We start from the raw sequence: 21,180 nt of genomic DNA on the forward strand, positions 1-21,180 counted from the left end.
TAATCTTGGATAAGAGTCAAGACAATGAGATAATCCACTTACCTATTTGTCATATAAAAGAATATGAATTGATGCCAATGATCAATACTTTCGAAATTAAGTTTAAAAATGCTTTTTATTCAAGTATGGATTCAACTATGTCATAGCCCATGGGGAGAATGGCTTTTCCATATGTATTGGATTATTTGCAATACAAGGACTAGAATTGAATGACCAAATCAATACTCCATATGATGTAAATTCTTTTAACTATGTCATAGTTAGGAATCCTTTTTATTTATTCATTTTCCTTGTAGTCAGTCAATAATCGTGTATAATGAACTAGACTACAAAAAATTGGCAATTCTAAACATGTTCATTTTATTTTCTGAAAAATATGTGATTGGTGGATTAGAAGAAAAGGCGTGGACACAACACTCCAAGGTCCTTATCACTACCACATGATAATATAAGTGATATTGAACTAGGGGTGTCAATTCGTGGCCCGAACCGGCTAAACCGATCGGGACCAACCGTTTATAGACCGGCCCGGCCCGGACCGTTTATTAAACGTGTCGGGCTTGAGCCCGGCCCGTTTATAAATGGTCGGTCTCGGTTTTGCTACTTGAACCGTCGGGCGACCGACCGAGACCGACCGAATAACGCCCGACCGAGACCGGCCTATTGTGCACCGACTTGGCCCGACCCTTTAATGATTGTAGAATACCTATTTTAACCCCCAAATTAAAGAATAAAAACTAAAAAGTAAAGACATGTTCACATTTTAAATAATGGTTATATTTGGTATCATTTATTGATTTATTGTCATTTTTTTGGGCTTGCATGAGTGGACCGGAATATAATAGCACATTTTAAAGAGAGCTCGTTTAAAAATCGGTTAAAGCCCGTTTAACATTAAACATGTCCGTAGCCCGGTTAAGGCCCGACTAAAGCCTGATTAAGGTGGCCCAATTATAACCCGAGACCGACCGACCGAATATAAAGTGTACCATGCCCTCAATAACTAAGCCCGATTAGTTAAATGGGCGGACACGGTGTAACCTTTGAAAGTTTTCAAGCCCGATTAAGTTCGACCGAAACCGAACCAACCCGACCGATTGACACCCCTATATGCACGTAAGAATGCCCAAGAGCTGGAGAGGATCTGACTACCCTCTCTTGGAGGTCTCCTGGCTATCAAGCTTTTTTTTTTTCTTTTGGAAAGTGAAAAGGTAACTTTTACTGACCGTAAAGTTACACTGAAAGCCAGCGATACACCTCAGCAATGCCAAATCAGAACCGCCCCGTCCAACCAGAAGCCTTATCTTTTATTTTTTGGGTGGTCGGGCCTACTACCCACGTCACCCACCACACTAATCAACCCCTGCGCTTTCATGTGGACCTAACTACCCAACAGAACACCGACACGTAGCCCCACATTAGGTTATCTAAGATTCCAATCACGTGATCCCCGTAGAATTCCATAAATGACCTGTCGGTCCCCATTTCCAAACCCTCGTCCAAAAAAAAAGGGTAAACAACGGCAATAAATAAAAATAAGGTGAAACCGTTGGCAGGCGCATGTGCGGGCTGGGGCCCATGGGCTTAGCGGTTGGTATTCCAATTGGAACATTTGCATGTGCACTTCGATTTTTTGCCTAATTACTTACTTCATCCCCGTTACGTGGCTCTGACCCTTTTCAAAGCCCAAAGCCCAAAGCCCCACCACCACCTCAATCGTGAGAACCGCTACTTTTGTCTCTTTATCCACACTACCCCACACCCTCTGCCTTCTCTTGTATAAATCCACACCTTCAGCTTCTCATTCCTCACCATCCTCTCTTCTTCTAACCCCAAAACCTTCCTCTTCTCTAACTCTCTCTCTCTCTCTCTTTCTCTCTCTCTATCTCTCTTCTCAAATGGCCATTACCATTGCTTCTCTTCTCTTCTTCTCTCTCTTCTCCTTACAGAGAGCTTATGGTGACTATGGAGGTTGGGAAGGCGGCCACGCCACATTCTACGGAGGTGGCGACGCCACCGGCACAATGGGTAAGCTTAAGCCTGATATTTTTTTTTAACCCATTTGAAGTTCTTCCTTAATTAAGTACTGTTTGGATTTCTAAAGGGTTTTTTGGTTTTCAGGTGGAGCTTGTGGGTATGGGAACTTGTACAGTCAAGGATATGGTACTAACACTGCAGCTCTAAGCACTGCTCTCTTCAACAATGGCTTGAGTTGTGGATCTTGTTATGAGATGAGATGTGATTCTGATCCTAAATGGTGTCTCCCTGGAAGCATCATCGTCACAGCAACAAATTTTTGTCCTCCCAACCAAGGTTTATCTAACGATAACGGTGGGTGGTGCAATCCTCCTCTTCAACACTTCGACTTGGCTCAACCGGCTTTCGTTCAGATTGCTCAATACCATGCCGGAATCGTCCCTGTCTCCTTCAGAAGGTAAGAACTTTCAACGGCTCAGATCAACTTTTCCATCTGGGTCACACAAAGATTCGATGCTAACGTGTAGGATTTCCATTTTTGTTTGGCAGGGTGCCCTGTGTGAAGAAGGGAGGAATAAGATTCACGATCAACGGTCACTCTTACTTCAACTTGGTTTTGATCACCAACGTCGGCGGTGCAGGGGATGTCCATGCAATATCAATCAAAGGGTCTAACACGGGCTGGCAACCGATGTCTAGGAACTGGGGCCAGAACTGGCAGAGCAACTCCTACCTGAACGGCCAGAGCCTCTCCTTCCAAGTCACCACTAGTGATGGAAAAACTATCACTAGCTATAACGTTGCTCCGGCCGGTTGGCAATTCGGTCAGACCTTCGAAGGAGGTCAATTCTAGAAGACCCGGACAGACCCGGTTGGACCAGTTTTCCTCGGCTTATGAATGAGGAAATTGTACTATATATTTATGGCCATTGATGCTGAGGTTGTTATAGTAGCACCCGCTGGGCCTTCTTTTTATATATAGGAAATATAGTTGGTTGGAAATTTAGTTAGGTCAGTTATTGATACCTTGTTTCTAGCTTTGTTGAAATCAAGGCAAAGGGTATCAAAGAAAAAAAGTATTTGGACTCTGTGTGGGTAGAGAGAAAAAGAGATAGAGATAGAAGTAGATTTTAGTTCCCACTGCAACTTGTTTGAATTTATAGAAAAAACAAGTGCATGGGGGCAAAAAATAAATATCATTTTCATTATGATAATCTTGCTTATGTTTAATTCAAGGAGTGTCATTTATGTCATTGTGAAAAAAAATTCTATATAGATATGAATGTGATTTCTTCATTTTTCATAATTTGTGCTCTATTCATGTCAACGTAGAGAAGAATCTTTGCATGCTAAACTAATGATAATACAGAAAATGGTATCATCTTCATGGGACACATGTGGCTTACAATATGAACCCCACATTTCATTATATGAGAGGATGCATTTTAGAATATGCATTATGGATCGTGTGCTTCTTTTTTCCTTTTTCTATAATGGTATTTATGTTGAATCAGTATTTCATCAAAAAAAAAAAATTTATGTTGAAACAGTGGGCACCAGCACTCTCGAGTCTCTGACACGCATGAATTAGTAATTAAAAGAGGAGAACTTGTTTTTTTTTTTTTTTTTTTTTTTTTTTTTTTTTTTTATTGGGGTGGGTGGGGCTGATGAGATGGGCATCACGGGCAGGTGGGTAGTGTAGTTGTATACTTTGTTTTAAAGAGTGGTTGTAGGGAAAAAGATTTCCGCTAGCATGATCTATGCCAGTGAACTTCCATGTGTCCATTTCTTTCATCCCTATATGAAAAATGGATTCATGCCCCTTCTTTGGGAGAAGAGAGGGATATATACAACGAGTGTTAGGATAGAGAACCATTTCCTGTGTTGAATTGATACTAGGGTAGGAATAAGTTTTGTGGGGATAGTGGGTATGTAGTAGGCTCTACCATTGATTCTGATCTGAAATAAGACTGGTAAGACGGAATCAATTTATTGGAGAGAGAGAGAGATTCATCTCCAACATTCAACTATAATGTTTGGACCAGCTTTCTTTCTTTCTATTTCAGTGCAAGAGACCCACTAGAGGCCACACAAGGGACCCACAAAGGAGCCAAGATAGAACTCCAAGAGGACCATATACTTTTCGAAAAGCTGAAGAGAATACATAGTAGGCCGGCTGATGGAGGTGCCTTTCCAGATATTGCAAGGGGGACTTGATACACTAACTAGATCTCTAAGCACTCTCCAAGGGAGCAGTGCCAACCACACAGGCAACCAACATGCCTTCAACATATAAAGATAAGTAATGATGACCTTCGATATGTAGGTTAATCTTTCACCGGTGGGTGAAGAAAAACTTTTCCCACAAAGTTTTAAGTAATGACTTCTCTGATTTAAGGCTTCAATGGTGAAAATATCAGCTCACTGTTATACGAAGTTAGTTATAAGAGTACAATCCATCGAAAAAGATAGGGAATCCTTTCACCATAGGTAAAGGGAAACTTAGTCCAATTTTAATTGGATAGTAAATTCAAAGCTCAAAGTTAAGCAAGCACTAACACACCAATATATCATTTTTAATCTCCAGGACTCTTGTTTGAGATGTGACTTAAATTGGGAAAAAAAAATTTATTGGTAGGGTAAAAAATGAGAAATTTTATGGAAAATTGGTCTGAATGAAATAGTTAAAAGAAAAACAAAACAAAACAAAAACGTGAAAGATAGTTATTGGTGTCACAAGTGAGATGTTTACAAAGAAACCATCTATTAATTCTTGCTCAAAGTTGAGAGAGTAGATAGTAATATATAGAATATCAATACACATACGTGAGATGCATGCCAATTAATAAGTAGCTATATAATTGAATTTGACATGTGGTTCTTCTAGACCATGTTTTTTCTATCTAATGATTAGAATTAGCACATCATCAGTCCATGTCATGACTTAAGTTCACCATATTGGTGACTGCCAATACCGAGTTGGATCGACCAATATCAATTGGATTGAACAATTTTGCTCCTATATTTCTTTAAAACGGTTTTTTAATTTATTTTAATTTTTATGTTTTTACCCTTGGTCCATACTGTTATTCGATACAGGATCAGCTAGGAATCAAGATTGGCCTCGACTGATTCAATATGAATCCCTCAAACTATGATCCACAATGGCTAATTTAGGCCATGTCCTCTCTATCCAGCTATTAAAGTTGACACAACATCTATCTATAGGGTTGAATAGATGTCTTGTGAGATTTGAAAAATAATATACCCTTTAATAATAATATTTCCCGAAAAAGAGAAACGAAATCAGATGAAATCTTTGTTGTGTGCGCATATTTGTGGGGTTATGCATGCAATTGTGCCATATGGAAGGTGATGTGACAAATCCTTATCTTTGTATATAATGTATGGGCCCTTTTTATTATTATTTTTATTATAATATCTTTTAATAATGTGTTCTAATACTTAGAATTATTTTGTTAATTTTCTATATTAATAGCTCACTCAATACAATTAATTATAATTAAACTCACGCTCTATTAACATTGTGAGCCCCATATGTTTCTCAAATCTTCTTTTTCTTGTGGAGGACTTTATTGATTATAAGACCTCAATGAAAAGTAATGAAAAAGACAAACAAAAAATCTCCATTGAGAGTGGTCCAAATTCATAAATAGTGATGTTAATTTGATGGGCCAAGGTCCCTAAATTTGCCATTGATCACCACAAAAGTTTCCTTTCTCTGTAGGTCCATATGAATTGCAAAGTTCCACTCTTAAGCCTTTGATGTCTCCCACTGAGGTCCCATGAATTTATAAATTTATTAATTTATTAATTTTTTTACACTGACAAGTGGAATAAAATGGCCTTGGGCCTGGTAGGAAGACATGGTGGTGGAGAAGAAGAAGAGTAGAAGGCACGGCAGTGATGTTTCCTTTACCCACAAGTTAGAGGACAACTAGTTTTATGATGCTGTTAAGGTTGCAGCTAGAGGATTGTGAAAGATGTTTGAGATCTAAATACAGGTGAGAGGGTGGGGGGATCTAGCTTTCCATTGATGTAGGGGAGTCAAACCCTAGCCTGAATCGTTGAAATTGAATCAAAACAATCTGAACTAATCTAAATCGAAGTCGAATATTTCCTTATTGATTTGATTTTGAATTCACTTAATTACAAGCTTTGATCCCCACCTTAGAGTAGTGGGAGGTGATCACCGCACTCATGTTTGCGGTAGCACTTTTTGATATAAATGCCCTCATCATCCAAATCTAATCAATGTGATGGTCAATTGCATCTACCCACATTCACATTCGAGTTAATTGATGAAAAAAAAAAAATTTAATATCATCATTAAATTTTGGGTGAGGGTTCCCTTTAACTTCTGTTTTCTGATGCCCGCGTATGAGGATTGTCCCTTTAGAATCTTCCAATTATAGGGATATTTTAGATATTTCACTTTTCATCATGGAAATCTTTTAAATTTTACTTTAATTTTCAATTAAATTCCTTCCACACAACTTAAATCAGTTTTTTTTTTTTTTTTTTTTTTTGTGCAAACTTAAATCAGTTTGATTATTCTACCAAATGCGAATCCGACACCTATTGTAGGCCCATATCTGGGAGAAGCCCATCAAATATTTTCGAGGCCTGTTGCAGAGTAACTAGATAGATAATAGTTTAGTGGGACTCAGTTGGGTTTCATGGGCTATCCATATATCCCCGGGGCCTATTGCAGAGTAACTAGATAGATAATAGTTAATTGGACTCATTTGGGTTTCATGGGCTATCCATAAATCCTACCCTCCAAAGGATGTTGGAGGATATTACCCTTATATTGTTGGGTAGGGTAAAGATTTTCCCTTTGCCATTACCCTTGTCCCCGTAGGGTATGCATAAAAGTTCCCATTACTTAGCAGGTAAACTGGTAAGGCAGCGGACACCGGCTTAGCCTGGTGATTGCGCCTTGCTTGTGGAGTGGAAGGCCAAGGATTTGGTCTCGGTATCGAGTCCCCTCCTGCACAAAGCAGTTGACTCTCACTCTACCTGGTCCCGCTCCAATGGACCTGGATCCTCTCAAGTGCACCCAGTGTGCATGTTCACGTCGGACCATTTCCCACTCCGATGCCCACTTAGTGGGCTATATTGGGCCCTCGATATGATAATCTACACATTCTATTACGATTAAGATTCATGATCACTATGAAATTAGGGTTTGGGAAGCCTAACATGCATTGAGGGTAATCTTGGTATTTTAAAAGTAGACTAAGTTTCCTATGCCCACGATGAATGGGATTCCCTTCACCACAGGGTTTGAGATATGTAGGAGGTATTAGGAGGGTACTTTGGGAAGGTACTAAAATCCTATAAGGGTTCGTGAACCCTAAGATAGTAGATGAACTGTCCTCATCCATGAGGTCACTAAAATTTTTTTCCTTTAAAGCTATGAGAGAGAGAGAGAGAGAGAGAGAGGTGCAAGTTTACTTTATTGGAGAAATATAGGTTAAATTCACGAGTTGGACAAAAAATTCCTCTTGAAAAATCCCAAATTGCCCCACAAGTTTAACTTAGAAAACCTCTGAAAACTTCTCTCTTTTTATGCACAATCTCCTTTCTCGTTGCATTGATTGATCTACCAAAGCGAAACTATAAACTGGATAGCTGTGTTGTGTTTACTAGAGTTGTGAACTAATATCAGTTCAAGTATTTTTAGCTGCAATGAGAGAAGAGGGGTGAAGTCGTGTATGGGTGGAGGGCCACACTGCCTTTCATGCATCTTTTCCTAATTAAAAATGATAAATAGAAATTCCACATCCACAGTGAAGGGTTCTCCTAAAATTAAGGGTTTATATCAATTTCTCAAGATACAATGTGTGCAAACTAAAATTGAATATTTTTTATAATCTAAAGCTAAAATTAAATTGTTTTGATTTTATTTGGTTTCTGTATTCCTTCATACGAGTATTATCATAAAGGAGCAAGATATGAAACCGTGAAACCGTTTAGTAAATGATTCGGTTTTAATCTCCATTTTTAGACAGATTAATTAAACGGTTTGATTCGATTTTAACTGTTTAACTCGTGATTTCAATCCGAATTGACACCGTTAAAATCGAACTATTTATACTTTCAAAACTGACCTGTTTAAACCATCTATGACTTAGTAAAATAATGAGTTTCATGTAAACAAAATAAGATGAGTTTAATTTAGGAAAGAAGAAAGGACTATAGAGGCTATTCAATATTTTACTCTTATCATATAGTTATGTAGTTAAAAGCTTGCCCCTTCCATGCCTCACTGTTTATTGAATTTGATACAAGATTGAAGTGTTTATCAACAAAGGCAAATTTCAGTTGACATGTGAATATACCAGCAAATCGATTGCTAACCGTTTAGAAATCATATGTATTAAATCGAGATCAAAATTGATATCGTTTCAAAACCTTCAAACCGAAATTATTTATTAAACAATTTTGACTTCCGAAAGTGCAATCATTTAATAAATCAAATAAATATGAAGTGAACCGTACTATACTGTATACATTGAAATCAAAGCGATAAACACCCTTAGTCTCTAATCTCTATGACCCTATTGATGCGCCTTTGCGCGCTCCCATTGGTTACCACGCAAGAGCAAGGGCCACGCTTTCCAGGGGAGACAATTCTCCAATATTTATTTGAAAAAAAAAAAAAAAAAAAAAAGGGGGAAAGCAGCTTGCTTTGTTCGTCGATGCTTAGCAGTGGAGCTCGCACCTTCCCTAACCGAAACCCTTGTAGAACTATAAGCTCAATCGCCTCTACTTTCAGTTTCAGAAGCCTAAATTCGTCTGGGATTAAACTCTCGGAGACTTATTCATCAATCCGCTTTGGCTTGGAACAAAGAGAAACCGCTCGTATCCAACAGAACTCCTGCTTCTCGAGCTCTTCCTACAGCAGAGGAGGATCAATAACTGCTAGGGTTTATATGGCATCTAACGGCGGAGTAGGTAGACATGGCGTATCTCATTTCGCTTTGTCTCCGACCTCTGTTCTTAAGATCCACAAAGGAGATGTCACTCAGTGGTTCGTTGATGGGGCTTCCGATGCGATTGTAAGTTCCGGAATCAACCAATCCCTCTCTCTGTTTTCAGTTCTTTTCTGCTTTTGGATTCGGCCGGGGATGAATTGTTGGATTATTCTCTGTTTTCATTTCTTATGCGCTGCCTGAATTGCTGCCAAGGATGTCAATTTTTAATTTGCATAAGTCTGTTTCATATCCAATGGATATTGTGTTTAAACTCTTCTCTATGATTCGTGCTTCCCCTCTCTGTGTAAGCTCTAATTGTAAATAATCTCACTTGCTAATAGCACACTTTGGGCCTGCAGAGATTATCGTAATTACATCTATACCTGATATTATCTTTGAATTTCTAAAATTTTATATCATATTCTTTTAATGTGAACAATGGGTAGTGTTTTGCCCAAAAAAAACCAATGGGTTGTGGTTCTTCTTATCACTTGCTTTATCATATTCTAAGTGCATTCATGCAGAATAATATCTGAAATTTTAGCATCCATTATATTTTAGCTATCAATATTTCACGCTTTTTGTGGATCTTCACTTTTGACCAACTCTTGATTGTTGAGTTCTGGGACAATACTCTAATGGCTGATCGTTAGGAGGTAGGACTCACATGACGGTGTAAATTTGGATTATTGCCACTACTGAAACATACAGATGGTCCAAAGTGTGCAAGGCCTTCCCCTTTCTATAAGGTAAGGTGTAAATCTGCTGGGCAGAGGCCTGACATATAATATGCATCTAGGATATATCACTACACATATTTTCATGTCCATGAGAGGGAAAGAAAGAGAGATCTTCTACAAGGTAAAGCATCTGGTCGTATAAATGGTACAACAATATTGACTGTTGACATAACATGCTGAGACAGCAACCCAAAACTTGGGCTACAATAAATAAGCTACATTATGATAACCGTATCTTAATTTCAAATGGAAGAAGAAATAAAAGATGATAGATTCTGAAGTAGAATCATAGCAGAGAGAAGTTAATAAACATTGCTCAAAGAGAAGGACAGAAAGTAGAGGAAAAACTGACCTGCTCACCTGGGTATCTTGCTCCTTATCTATATTAACAGTAGCCTGCGATGGGAGAGAAATAATAAAAGTAGTAGAAGAAGAAGAGATCGAAGGGAGAGAAAATAGATGCTATTGATTTGAAAATTGTGATCAATAGAGAAAATAGATGTTATTCATTTGAAAATGGTGACCAATGGGAAGAGGGGAGAGAAAAAATAGGATGCCAAGAAAGGAACTGAGGAAGGGAGAAAGAGGGAGTAGATTTTGAAGTGTATTGTATTCTCATTCAACCATCGATTGGGTGGTTACACCCAACGTAAGAATTTAACATAGCTTAGGACTCTTAAACTTACTAACAACTGGCATCTAATAAAAATAGAAAGTTTCTAATTGCTACACTAACTTGGACCCCCCACAAGACTTAACCACCTACCAGTAAAAAACAAAGATACATTCCTGCCTCATAAAATATTAACTAATTAATTAAAAACTAAATTTGTGTACCCCCAATGGATCTAATATTTGGGAATCACAAGTGAGCCCATTATAATCGAAGCATAAAAATGAAATTCCAAACCCAACTGCTATCAAAACATAGACGAATTCGTACCACGATTGCATTACATGCTTTCTCAATTCTGTAGCACATTTCTTTTTAAAAAAGTTAGTATACGAAGGAAATGAAAATAGAGATAATTTTGTTTAATTTCTTACATGTGCATCACATTGAACTTTCGTAGAAAACTTAAGCACCAAGTGCATACCTCTTGAAGTGCTGGATCCCCGAGTAGTGACAGAGTAGGCTTTTCTGATGCACCATGAGGCCTTTCTCTAACACCATGCTATGAGATATGCTCCAAGGCTACCTCCCATATTCTTTTAAAAAGCACTGATCTACCATTGTCATCATATGCAGAGAAAGAAGCAGTGGTTATTTTTCCTGGTGGTATTTGCTCTTTTCTTGAGTGTTACAACACAATGGGATTGACAATACAAGATACTCTAAGGTTAAAAGACAGTTATTCTGTGCCTAGTTGCTTCCTAGAAGGACTCGGAAGAGAAAGTTATTTTAAAATCTTGGAAAAAGCATTTTGTTGCCTTCTTAGGAAAAAGAAAGGCAATTCCAGGGATGATTATGAAACGTGTTCCCACAGTGTGTCCCACACACACACACACACAAAAAAAAAAATCAGGAATAGTGTGAGAAAAATTCTTTGCCTCACTTTTACCTTGCACATTTTCCAAAGAAAGCAACCAGACACAGCTTTAGAGAATAAATATTTTTTACAAAAATATTTTATTTATTTACTCATTCCAATTGTCTTAAGATCATATGTATCCTTGTTTTGTAAGGCAATTTTCTGAGCAATCTTTCATTAGATTATAAGGGCTTCCTATGACCTTGATGCTTTATTTTGCTCGAGTAAAACTGGGGTCTGACAGAAGCAGGCCTGTGGCATAGGATTCTATGAATGAGTTCTCCCTGAACATATAGTCAAGTCATGAGAAATTAAGAATTTACCTCCTATATTGCCTCTGGTCATTTGAACTAGCCATTGTCAATGGAAACTGGATCAAATAGTAAATGAACTGTGAGATATTTCTAGTTTTGAAACAAAACAAGCTGTAGTTTCATGACAATGTCTTCTGCAGGTAAATGCAGCTAATGAGCGAATGCTTGGGGGTGGTGGTGTTGATGGAGGTAATTACTCATATATTTTATTGTGTAAGAAAAATGCAATTTTATGACCTATCATGAAATTGGAATTGTTTCTATCAGCTATACATAGAGCTGCTGGTCCAGAACTACGAGCAGCCTGCTATGAAGTCCCCGAGGTCCGACCTAAAGTTCGCTGCCCTACTGGAGAAGCAAGGATTACCCCGTAGGTGCTTCTGATGCACTTCTGGTATATTATTAGTACCATTCAATTTGCAACTTATTTAAAAAGTTCTAAGCCTCGTAGCCATGTTTTGAAAAAAATGCAGAGCTTTTAGGCTTCCTGTATCTCATGTAATTCACACTGTTGGACCAATCTATGATGAGGATGATCACCCAGAGCTTTCTCTGAGAAATGCTTACAGGTACTATTATTATTACTGTTACTGCTACTGTTACTCTTATTATTATTGTTGTTGGCATAATCCGTGACAAAGCTTTATTTGGTTACAGAAATTCTTTAAGGCTTGCAAAAGAAAACAACATCCAGTTTATTGCATTTCCTGCCATATCTTGTGGTGTTTACTGGTAAGTTATGTGACTTGGAAGGAACCTTCATGGTGGTGTTGTGATTATGTACAAGTTCACTGTCTCAAACTCTTAGAGATAAAAAGTCCTGAAAGCAGACTGACATTGAGCTGGTTCTGCTCAGTTGTCTCATTTGAGGTGGATGGTTTGTTGTGAATGGGATGTTCTTTTATATTTTTATACAGAAATATAGAAATCATAAACCTGGTGAGTCCCGATGTGTCTGATTTGACCAAAACAAGGGGCTCTAACATCTGTCGTCTTAATTGATACTGTGTATTGTATGGTGCCACCAGCTTTGACTTGAATAAATCAAAGCTCAGGCATTAAATAATCAGGATGTCCTGAAAACCTTTTAATGCAAACCGGGTTCCCAAAACCCTTCTTTTGGGTCTCTATTGGCCCAGGCCTACCAAAGTGATAGAAATTAAAAAAATAATGCGATCTGTGGAAACTCTGTAAGTTCTAAAAATGTGTAGGACCCTATTTGGTAAAGCAAATAGGAGACGGGACTAGTTGCCTACTAAATTTAAAAGAAAGGGGTTTTCTCTAATTTAGAATAGAAGAGAAGAAAAAAATAGTAATGAACTTTAAGAAAGCATTGGGCTTTTTGTAATTATCAGAAAATCAGGCCTTACTTGTAATAAGATGAATTTCTGCCTCTCAACTCTAATGTCATGGCAGAAAACCAGTCACACTTCGAGAGAGAACTCACTGGTATGGTGGCATGAAAGTTCTGGGGAAGGTTGGTAATTCAATGATTAATTGATTCCAACTGAGAAGCACTCAAAATAGAGATCAAAAGATAAAAGAAAATTTCTGCGACTCAGGTCTAGCAGAGCCAGCAGCAACTTCTGGTTGCGATCTCATAACAGAGGGAACCTCCAGGTCTGGTTTCCTAGTGTTCTGATCATCCAAGGAGAGTGGCTTATGACCAAGGTTTCAGACCAAATCAACAAGCTTCTCGGTTAGGTTCTGTTTTACCACTAGTAGCAGAAAAAGATAATGTTGTAGGATTAACAGCAGGGAAGAAAGAGTAGAGGAAGGAAGTGATATGGAAAGAAAGGATAAGGAGAAGATCAAACCTGATGAGATGATAGCTTTGACCCAAACAGGGAGAATAAGAGAGAGAGAGAGAGAGAGAGAGAGAGAGAGAGAGAGAGAGAGAGAGAAAAGAGGAGGTAGCAGCACACAACACCCACCCATGAGGTACTCTGAATTTCGATTCAACATTCAGCTGCGATTAATCTCAATCAATCGGTTACATATATAGCTTTGCTTACCGAAGTTATCGAATTAAAACAAGGAAACTTGAAGTAGACTTAAACAAGGAACCTGGAAAACTTAAATCTCCCAAGTATCTAACTCCTAATATGAAATAAAATGCAAATTTTAAAAATAATCCTACCAACCCCTATTGGACCAAACACCTGGTTTGGTTCTAGTTCGTCTCGGTCCAGATTTCCAGATCAGGTCATGCCTGTCCAGCAAGGTTATACACATGCGACTATCAATTTTACTCATTTCTTTTCTTTCACATCTTCTTTAGGCAATGATAAATATGCCAGATCTCCTCCAGTACATTGATTTTATTTCTCATATTGTTTCAGCTATCCTTATCAAGAGGCTGCCACAATAGCTTTATCTGTGGCAAAAGAGTTCGCAAATGATTTCAAGGAGGTACTCTTTTTTGTTTTATGTCAAATTCCTGGGCAATTACAATTTTCAGTATGTCTTACCTTGTGTGTCAAACTGTCAATATTGTTAAAATTTTTCAGTTTACGATGTTAATTGTCAATTTAATAATTAGATCTACTTGAATGATGGTTGATTTCTGTTTGGATCATATGATCTGATTCATGATTCAAGCTATTTCACTTCCGCTGGGTAGATGGTATTTCTGCACTTCATAAAATGCTCATATTCTTTTTCTTTGAAAGGTCCTTATGGGTATTTTGTTGTGAAGACCAACTATTTGATTTTCTTTGTAGTCAACTGGGTTTTTTTTTTTCACGAAGGGCTATGCTATTGACATTTTTGTTTTTCTTCTAAATCTCTTATGTTTCCAGTGGGGAATGGGGAAGCATTCATGTCTCTTCTAGCAGTTTCTCAAAGCCCTATAGGGTGAAGCTAGCAGAATCTATAATCACTCGTCTTTACATTTCATCCTTCAAATTTTCTTATCATTTGTGCAAATCATGTTACTAACTGTACCCATGTATTAAACTCCATAAAATTCCATTAGTACCTGTAGCAACTAACCTACATGCCTACTTCCATCAACTGACATTTCTAAAATCTGATCTCTGTGATCCTTTTTCTTTAATTGACCAAGTTATGATCTTTCAAATCCTAATATCAAGATTAAGAAACTTGTTTATCGCTGATTGGTGTTTCAAAATGTTTTGAACGAAAGGTTAATCATGAATTTAGGAATGTGCCACCGAGGCTATGGATATTAAGACTTGGTTACATGTACTTACGCACTCACATATTGCCATTCATCGCAGGTGCATTTTGTTCTCTTCTCTGATGATATTCACAAAGTCTGGCTGGACAAAGCAAACGAATTGCTTTAAGCTTCATTTCTATGCTACTTCTGCTGTTCCTAGGGTTGTAAAAGGATCTCTTTAGTCTTATAGTAAACATTGAGGATGTAAACCCACTCTCGACACTGAAATGTAAAACTTGGCGTTACTGCCAATATGTTACTTTCCAACAGCATTGTAAATGATAAATTGATGCTGAATGTTATGTCTGTTAGTTTTCAGCCGTGACAAAAGCTGGGGAACGAAAATTAATGAAAGGGAAGAAGAAAGCTACCTGGTTGCATGTGGCCCTTGCATCCAGTCATGGGCGTGTGAAATTACTGCCCCTCCCCCTGTGAAATAAAAAATCCCATTGATGTCGATACCCCTATGTGCACTCTCATTGGCCCTCGTACTGGTGCTGGGGCCACAAGACCAGAGGCAGTGATCTCTTGCCCTTGATGGAATCAGAAGGGCCCTGTTATCATCAGGCATTATGTCCTGTGGTATCGGTTCTTGAGTTAACATTTTGCTTTTGAAGCTGCAGGAACTCGAAGATGATAATATACAGTGCTAGTAATTTGTCTCTGCTGTTCCCATCTTTTAGTTTTTCGTTCCATGTTTGCATCTACTGTCATAGTGGAAGACCTTTGTTAATAGATGACTCCTTGTCCTTCCCATTGTGGTGCTAGCTTTTGGTCCAAATGGTTAGGACTTCTTAAGCAAGGGGGAATGCTTGACATTAGGTTACATTAAGGTTGAAATATTTAAAACAGGTCTGGTTTTGTTACTAGCTCAGTGGGTATGGATGTAAATGGTCAATCACTGGATTCCAACCAACTCTGTTCTGGGTTTCCAATGGTATCTATTTAAATTCACCTCTTAGTTGGAAGAAATCCTCTTGGGGCTAAAAAGAGGTGTAGTCGTCCAAATTGTCTGTAGCGAACGGTGAGGTGTAGTGAATATCTAACAGGTGGGAAAGGTCTGGTTATACACCGCTGTTGTGTGGATGCTCACTGCACTTCACCGCCTACGATTTTGATACAGAGGTGGGGGGGTGGAGGGTGGGAGGTGTCAAACAGTCAATTCCTAGAATTTTGACTTAGCTCAGCATTTAAAACATTTCGTTTGTCTGAGTTGATTGCACACCTGAAGCCCTAAACAGTCCAACCTAATAGGCATAAAAATTAAAAGCTTATGGTCGATTCTCTCTGATCCAGATCAGATCGATCAAAAACGGAAACTAGGGTTTCGGTGTTTTCTAGCTGACTTTCGCTGATTCTGGACTAATTCCATCCACTTCTAGTCCAGTACAGATCAAAATCGACCGCGACTGTCAAAACACTGATTCCACCCCCCATCCACCGGTAAGGACATGATCTGATACCAATCCCGCTTTCAAAAGGTCCTGTTACGATAGATCATGTGTTTCTCTTTCGGCAATTTTTTTCCAGTACAAAGTGGTTGTCCCTAGACCCAAACTTGCATCTTCAACGCCATCACCTGAGCTTTTTACCATCATACAAAGCCAAAAAAATACTTTATGCCATGATGTTAAGGAAGCCCAAGGTTATCAATTATCCAAGCAGACACCAGCCTCTTGGTTACCTCAAAGGTTTGTTTATCATGTGTTTAACCTTGAGGTCCAAGGTTCAAGGCTTGATTGAAGAACCATACTAACTTTTCCCTAATTGATATGAGATTAAAATTTACACAACCTAACCAATCTTCTAAACCCCTTGGTACTAAACTGTTTCTTAATAGAGACCCTTAAGGATCTCCCAAACGGGTCCAAAACACTTGCCATATCTTGGATGCCACACTGGGTTTCTCGAGTGGTACCCAAGGTGGTCCTGTAAACAACAAGAGAGCACCAAATTGAAATAAAGGGTTTTCTTGCATAAAAATATTTGGCACTCGTCAATTGGAAAAACATGGTTTGGCTTATCAGTGAAGTTTAAGCCTAGACAAACAGATGGGAAACGCCTATAATGTTTGACCCAATATTTCATATTAAATTTGGATAAGAAAAATAAAATCAAAATCATATTTTACCTTCAAGTAAACTCCCAAGAGCTGGTAATCATGTTTAATTATAGTACCTTATTTATAGTAAACCTTGACTCTTTTTTCTTTTTCATTTTTCTGAAATATAACCAATAATCTATGCATATATACAAATATCAATTAAGCCTAATCTGCTACTAATATCATAGAACCACAAACCAGTGCAAAAAAGCCACAGCACTCATTCAAGCTTAAATTCATAAGCCCCCAGGCCAAACCCACAGAGCACATATGCCCTCCCACACACGAATTGGACAAGGAAACAAACGCATCCAGAAATGTCTCTATTCTATATTCCCCAACACTATTGCATTTATAAAGTCCCTCAATTAGATAAGAAGCTAGGGCTGCCAACATAAACTGCATGTTGTCGTCGCAAAAACAGGACTAGCACCAGGCTACTACCAATGTTTTCTGGAAATTTTAACAGAATAAGCAACCTTGAGCATGATCTGAAGAGTCAACTTAAAATTGAGCTGCATTACACTAAACTGAGCAATGGGAAACACCGGCGATCCAAAAATTCCATCAGGTCAGGTCCTTAACATGGCAAAGCACCTCGCAAAGCCCTCTAAAGTCTTGTCCCAAGTTAATTCAACAGAGCAACTCTGCATTTGATTTTAAATTCGGTGCAACCTTAGATCAGTGACAAGTCTAGATGGGAACAACTTCAATACAAGGCACTAACAAGACCCACTCGAGTCTTGAGTATCATCCTTCACATATTATCCCCAGTTAGCCACTCTGGATCCTCCAACATATCTACAAAGGAGAGTAGAATTAGACTGAAGATCATAGCTGTTCACCTTCACCCTACCAAGCCTTCCAAAAGTTCTGCAAGGCACCTGTCCCAAGCCATTGCAAAGCCTTGACCTGCCACAATATATACATATTTCATTTCACTGAGGGCTACTTCCATCCTTCGGCAAGTGGCAACTTGTGAAGAATTTCACAGTTTTAGCATGAGGCTCACCATTTCTGACTAACCTGATATTAATGGTTCATCAGATGAAATAGACCAAGAAGACTGACCAAAGATCAGATATCGATTCATTCAATTCACCCCATGAAGCTGGGACAATATACATACAAAAACCATATCCATGGAACACAATCCTCCATCTAGGCCATGCATACTACATAAGATCTCGATAACTCAGTAATTCAGCAGCGAGTATTTCAGCCTCAAAACAATCTTCCCCTTTTCAACTCCAAGCTTTCCACCAGTAACCAACCAATGACCTGGGGAATCCTGGGGTCCCTTACTCATCTCAGACGTATCGACATATTTTGCCAACTTGTTTCCTGCTAACCTTGAACTGGAGCTCAAGTCAACAGAGTTGGTTGTACTTTCGGCAACTGGCTTCTTTGACTTGTCATTTAGAATAGTTGGGGTATGGTCCCAGAATGATCTCCTGATGGTGCAACCAGGTATTCTAGAATACAAAAGCTTCATATGCAGGACATTCCTAGTCCCAAAATCCCACACTCCAAGCTGAGCACCGGTGACTATGAACACACCAGAGATGTCACTAGTAAAGCTCTCATTACTCTCTATGGGAGCGGTGCTAACGTGTGAGAAGTTCTTCCACTTCACTGGTTCAAACCATCGGCTATCTTGCTCCTCAGGTCCCAACCACTTGGGTGCACCAATTGCCACATGAGTGTCCCAGTATGGTTGAAGGATCTTTGGAAGCGATGCAAAGTGCTGAAGCTGAATACTTAGCCGGTTCTGCTTGCCTCCTTCTAAGAACAATCTCAAGCCTGTTACAGGTTTACGGCCTACTGATACCTGCAGTCTCCATAAGACAGAAGACTAATCAAAAGCAGTGAAATCCGACTTAAGTCACCATAGAATAAATTTCCCACCAAGTAACATTTGTATGAAGACGAAGTGTACAAGAAGGCATCTTTATTGCCCACTGCCGAACAGGCATCACAAATAACCAATTGCTGGGCCCCACTTTGGAGAACTGGGTGAAGAATCAATTGATACTGGACAATCCTAACACTCCTACCCCCTTATTTGAGAAAAAAAAATAAAAAATTCCCCGGCTATCCAGTCAGGCTATTAACTGATCAGATTCCACCCTGATCCTATCCCCATCCGATCTGAATCTGATTAGAAAATGCCCTTATTTGATCCAACCTGATAATCCAAAATCAATTTGTGAAAGATCCAAGTTTGAATCAGGTCCGACTTATAATGGTTATGTAATACCTGTTATGGTCTATTTTTTTCAAACAAAATTACATAAAAAAAAGGACCGAGTTTCCCTAAGGCTGTCGTGAACAGGTATCCTTTCACCGCGTGACCTCAGGGCCACTCAATTGGGGGGGGGGGGGGGGGGGAGGAGGTGCAGGGTCTCCTCCCTTTGATACCCATGGTGATGGTCACCACGTGGTTAAGGAGAACTTTGTCCCAATACAAATACCTTTTCAACAAAGACAAAAGAGAAAATGATTTTAAGTTGTATCCAACCCAACTAAATAAGAAAATAAATATTGAAGAATTATTAAATAAATAAATTCGAATACAACATAGGCAATGTTCATATACATATGTAATATGTATATGATGACAATTGGATTGGATAGGGGTAAATCCAGGTTTGATCTGTTTAGGTATTGGATAACCCCTAATTGGATCGGATTGGATCAGGATCAGATCAAATCAACATAATTGAGTCTTTCATAAATATTGAATCATATCCAATAACCGATCCATTGACAGCCCAATCATCCAGACAACAGAATGGGCAGCTAGAACAACCTGAATGGGTCTATTTTCAAGATGAGGATATCTACTAGGTAGGATGCAAGTGTGCCACAAGTATCAGCACAGGAAAGGCCCCATTCTTACCCTCCACTTTAATGTGGCTGACGCTTGTCTACATCTTTCTCAAGTAATGGTACAGAGAAGCTACAGTTTTGGAAATTGCAACATGAATAAACATACCTGTTCTTGGCTAACATAAAGCTTTTGCCCCATTAGACTGAACTGCAGAGAAGGACAAACAGGCTCCTTTCTTTGGTGACCAGGAAGATTGTCCTGCACTGGGGCCCAAATCCGAGGGATCTGAAACTCGAGGAAATATCGCAGCTCTTCAATTGGAGGCTTGTCTGCCCAAGAAATTGTTTTGAAGAGGAACAAATTAAACACGCAATTTGAGGGAAATCTTTTGCAGCATAAACAAGAAATATATGGAAAAGATTATCAAATGCATTTACGAGATAAATCATCACTGATTAACTGGAAAAAAAAAAAAAAACTAAATTTTTAGATTTCTTACATTCAAGATAGAGGCCAATAGCGCGAGCTAGATAGTCTTTTCCAGATACCCCTTCAAGGGGCGCTGTGATTGGAAGGAAGGTCATCTCGATTACATCAGGAGAAGAACAGACAGTTTTTGCCCACTGGGTGTGGTTTTGGACTAAATCATCTCCTCCCCTCCGCCTAAAAATGACAGAAACATCCTACACCAACATATGGGCCAGAAAATTCTGAGTTTAGTGGCTTTGCAATTGTCCGATTACCAGTGTACAACAACAGACAAAAAAATAGACTTCAAAGGAACCAAATATGGTTTCACCATTCTTTGCATGAACGCCACAGTTCAAAATATATTAAAAACAATTGCTTTAATGGAAAGGACTAGAGCCAATCCAGTTTTCATGATAACTCCAAAATCATAACAATTTTGGACAGTGCTGTCTGATTGGACACTGACCATTGATTTGAATGCTGATGAATTTAGAAGACAACCCAAAAAAGGTTTTTTAATCTACTTGTTAGTATAATCCAGTTAGACTGATGTGCTGTGTTGTGGCTAAAATTGGATTGTTTAGGATTGATGAGAATAAGTTCAACAGTAACACCAGTGTGTCGAAAACAGTCAAAACTGTTGGATTCAATGGTTTAGCATTGCTGAAATTTGAGAATCTTGGGGCTTTCCCCCTTCTATTTTACAAGTCCATGCCTCGCCCCCCCCCCAACACCCTGTAAAGGCAAGTTTTGTAAGTTGTATCGTTCTCCCCCCCCCCTAGGTCTTGGGGTGCTTGTAATGTTCTTTATTTCTCAGAAACGCTCTTTTATTGGGGTGCCACTTGTTATCCCCCACCAAAAAAAAAAAATAAACGAGTAGCAGATTCACAAAATTTAGCAGAAAACCAGAAAATAACAACAGATGGTTGTCAATGAGGGTATTGTTCAATGATAGATGGTTGAACCACTTTGTAGAATAAGGGGCTTTAACTAATTAAAGTGGAATTTTTTTTTTTTTTTT

General features: G+C 38.7%; 3 protein-coding genes across 6 annotated transcripts in view; 2 read left to right on the forward strand and 1 right to left on the reverse strand.

Annotated features, from left to right (window-relative positions):
* The first annotated feature begins 1,819 nt into the window (after positions 1-1,819).
* LOC122087904 (expansin-A8-like) lies at positions 1,820-3,283 on the forward strand. Its single transcript, XM_042657034.1, has 3 exons — positions 1,820-2,028; positions 2,122-2,434; positions 2,527-3,283. Exons 1-3 carry the CDS (start codon positions 1,899-1,901, stop codon positions 2,828-2,830), a joined length of 747 nt encoding a protein of 248 aa, XP_042512968.1. The 5' UTR covers positions 1,820-1,898; the 3' UTR covers positions 2,831-3,283.
* A 5,368-nt stretch (positions 3,284-8,651) lies between these two features.
* LOC122088072 (macro domain-containing protein VPA0103) lies at positions 8,652-15,069 on the forward strand. Its single transcript, XM_042657213.1, has 7 exons — positions 8,652-9,065; positions 11,708-11,756; positions 11,835-11,937; positions 12,041-12,136; positions 12,225-12,299; positions 13,910-13,979; positions 14,810-15,069. The coding sequence occupies exons 1-7, from the start codon at positions 8,706-8,708 to the stop codon at positions 14,876-14,878; spliced, it is 822 nt and encodes a 273-aa protein (XP_042513147.1). The 5' UTR covers positions 8,652-8,705; the 3' UTR covers positions 14,879-15,069.
* A 1,987-nt stretch (positions 15,070-17,056) lies between these two features.
* LOC122088913 (MACPF domain-containing protein CAD1-like) overlaps positions 17,057-21,180 on the reverse strand; it is an 11,449-nt gene continuing 7,325 nt past the window's right edge. For 3 of the 4 annotated variants that reach the window (XM_042658289.1, XM_042658288.1, XM_042658290.1), the window contains 3 exons: positions 20,188-20,371; positions 19,854-20,017; positions 17,057-18,686 (listed from right to left, as the gene is read on the reverse strand). In XM_042658289.1, coding sequence (XP_042514223.1) covers positions 18,051-18,686; positions 19,854-20,017; positions 20,188-20,371 — 984 coding nt within the window. In that variant the 3' untranslated portion in view covers positions 17,057-18,050. The remainder of the gene's footprint in view (positions 18,687-19,853; positions 20,018-20,187; positions 20,372-21,180) is intronic. The other variant, XR_006143189.1, reaches the window with a different exon arrangement.

The sequence above is a fragment of the Macadamia integrifolia genome, chromosome 9 (genome assembly GCF_013358625.1).
Source record: "Macadamia integrifolia cultivar HAES 741 chromosome 9, SCU_Mint_v3, whole genome shotgun sequence".
Lineage (NCBI taxonomy): Eukaryota > Viridiplantae > Streptophyta > Magnoliopsida > Proteales > Proteaceae > Macadamia > Macadamia integrifolia.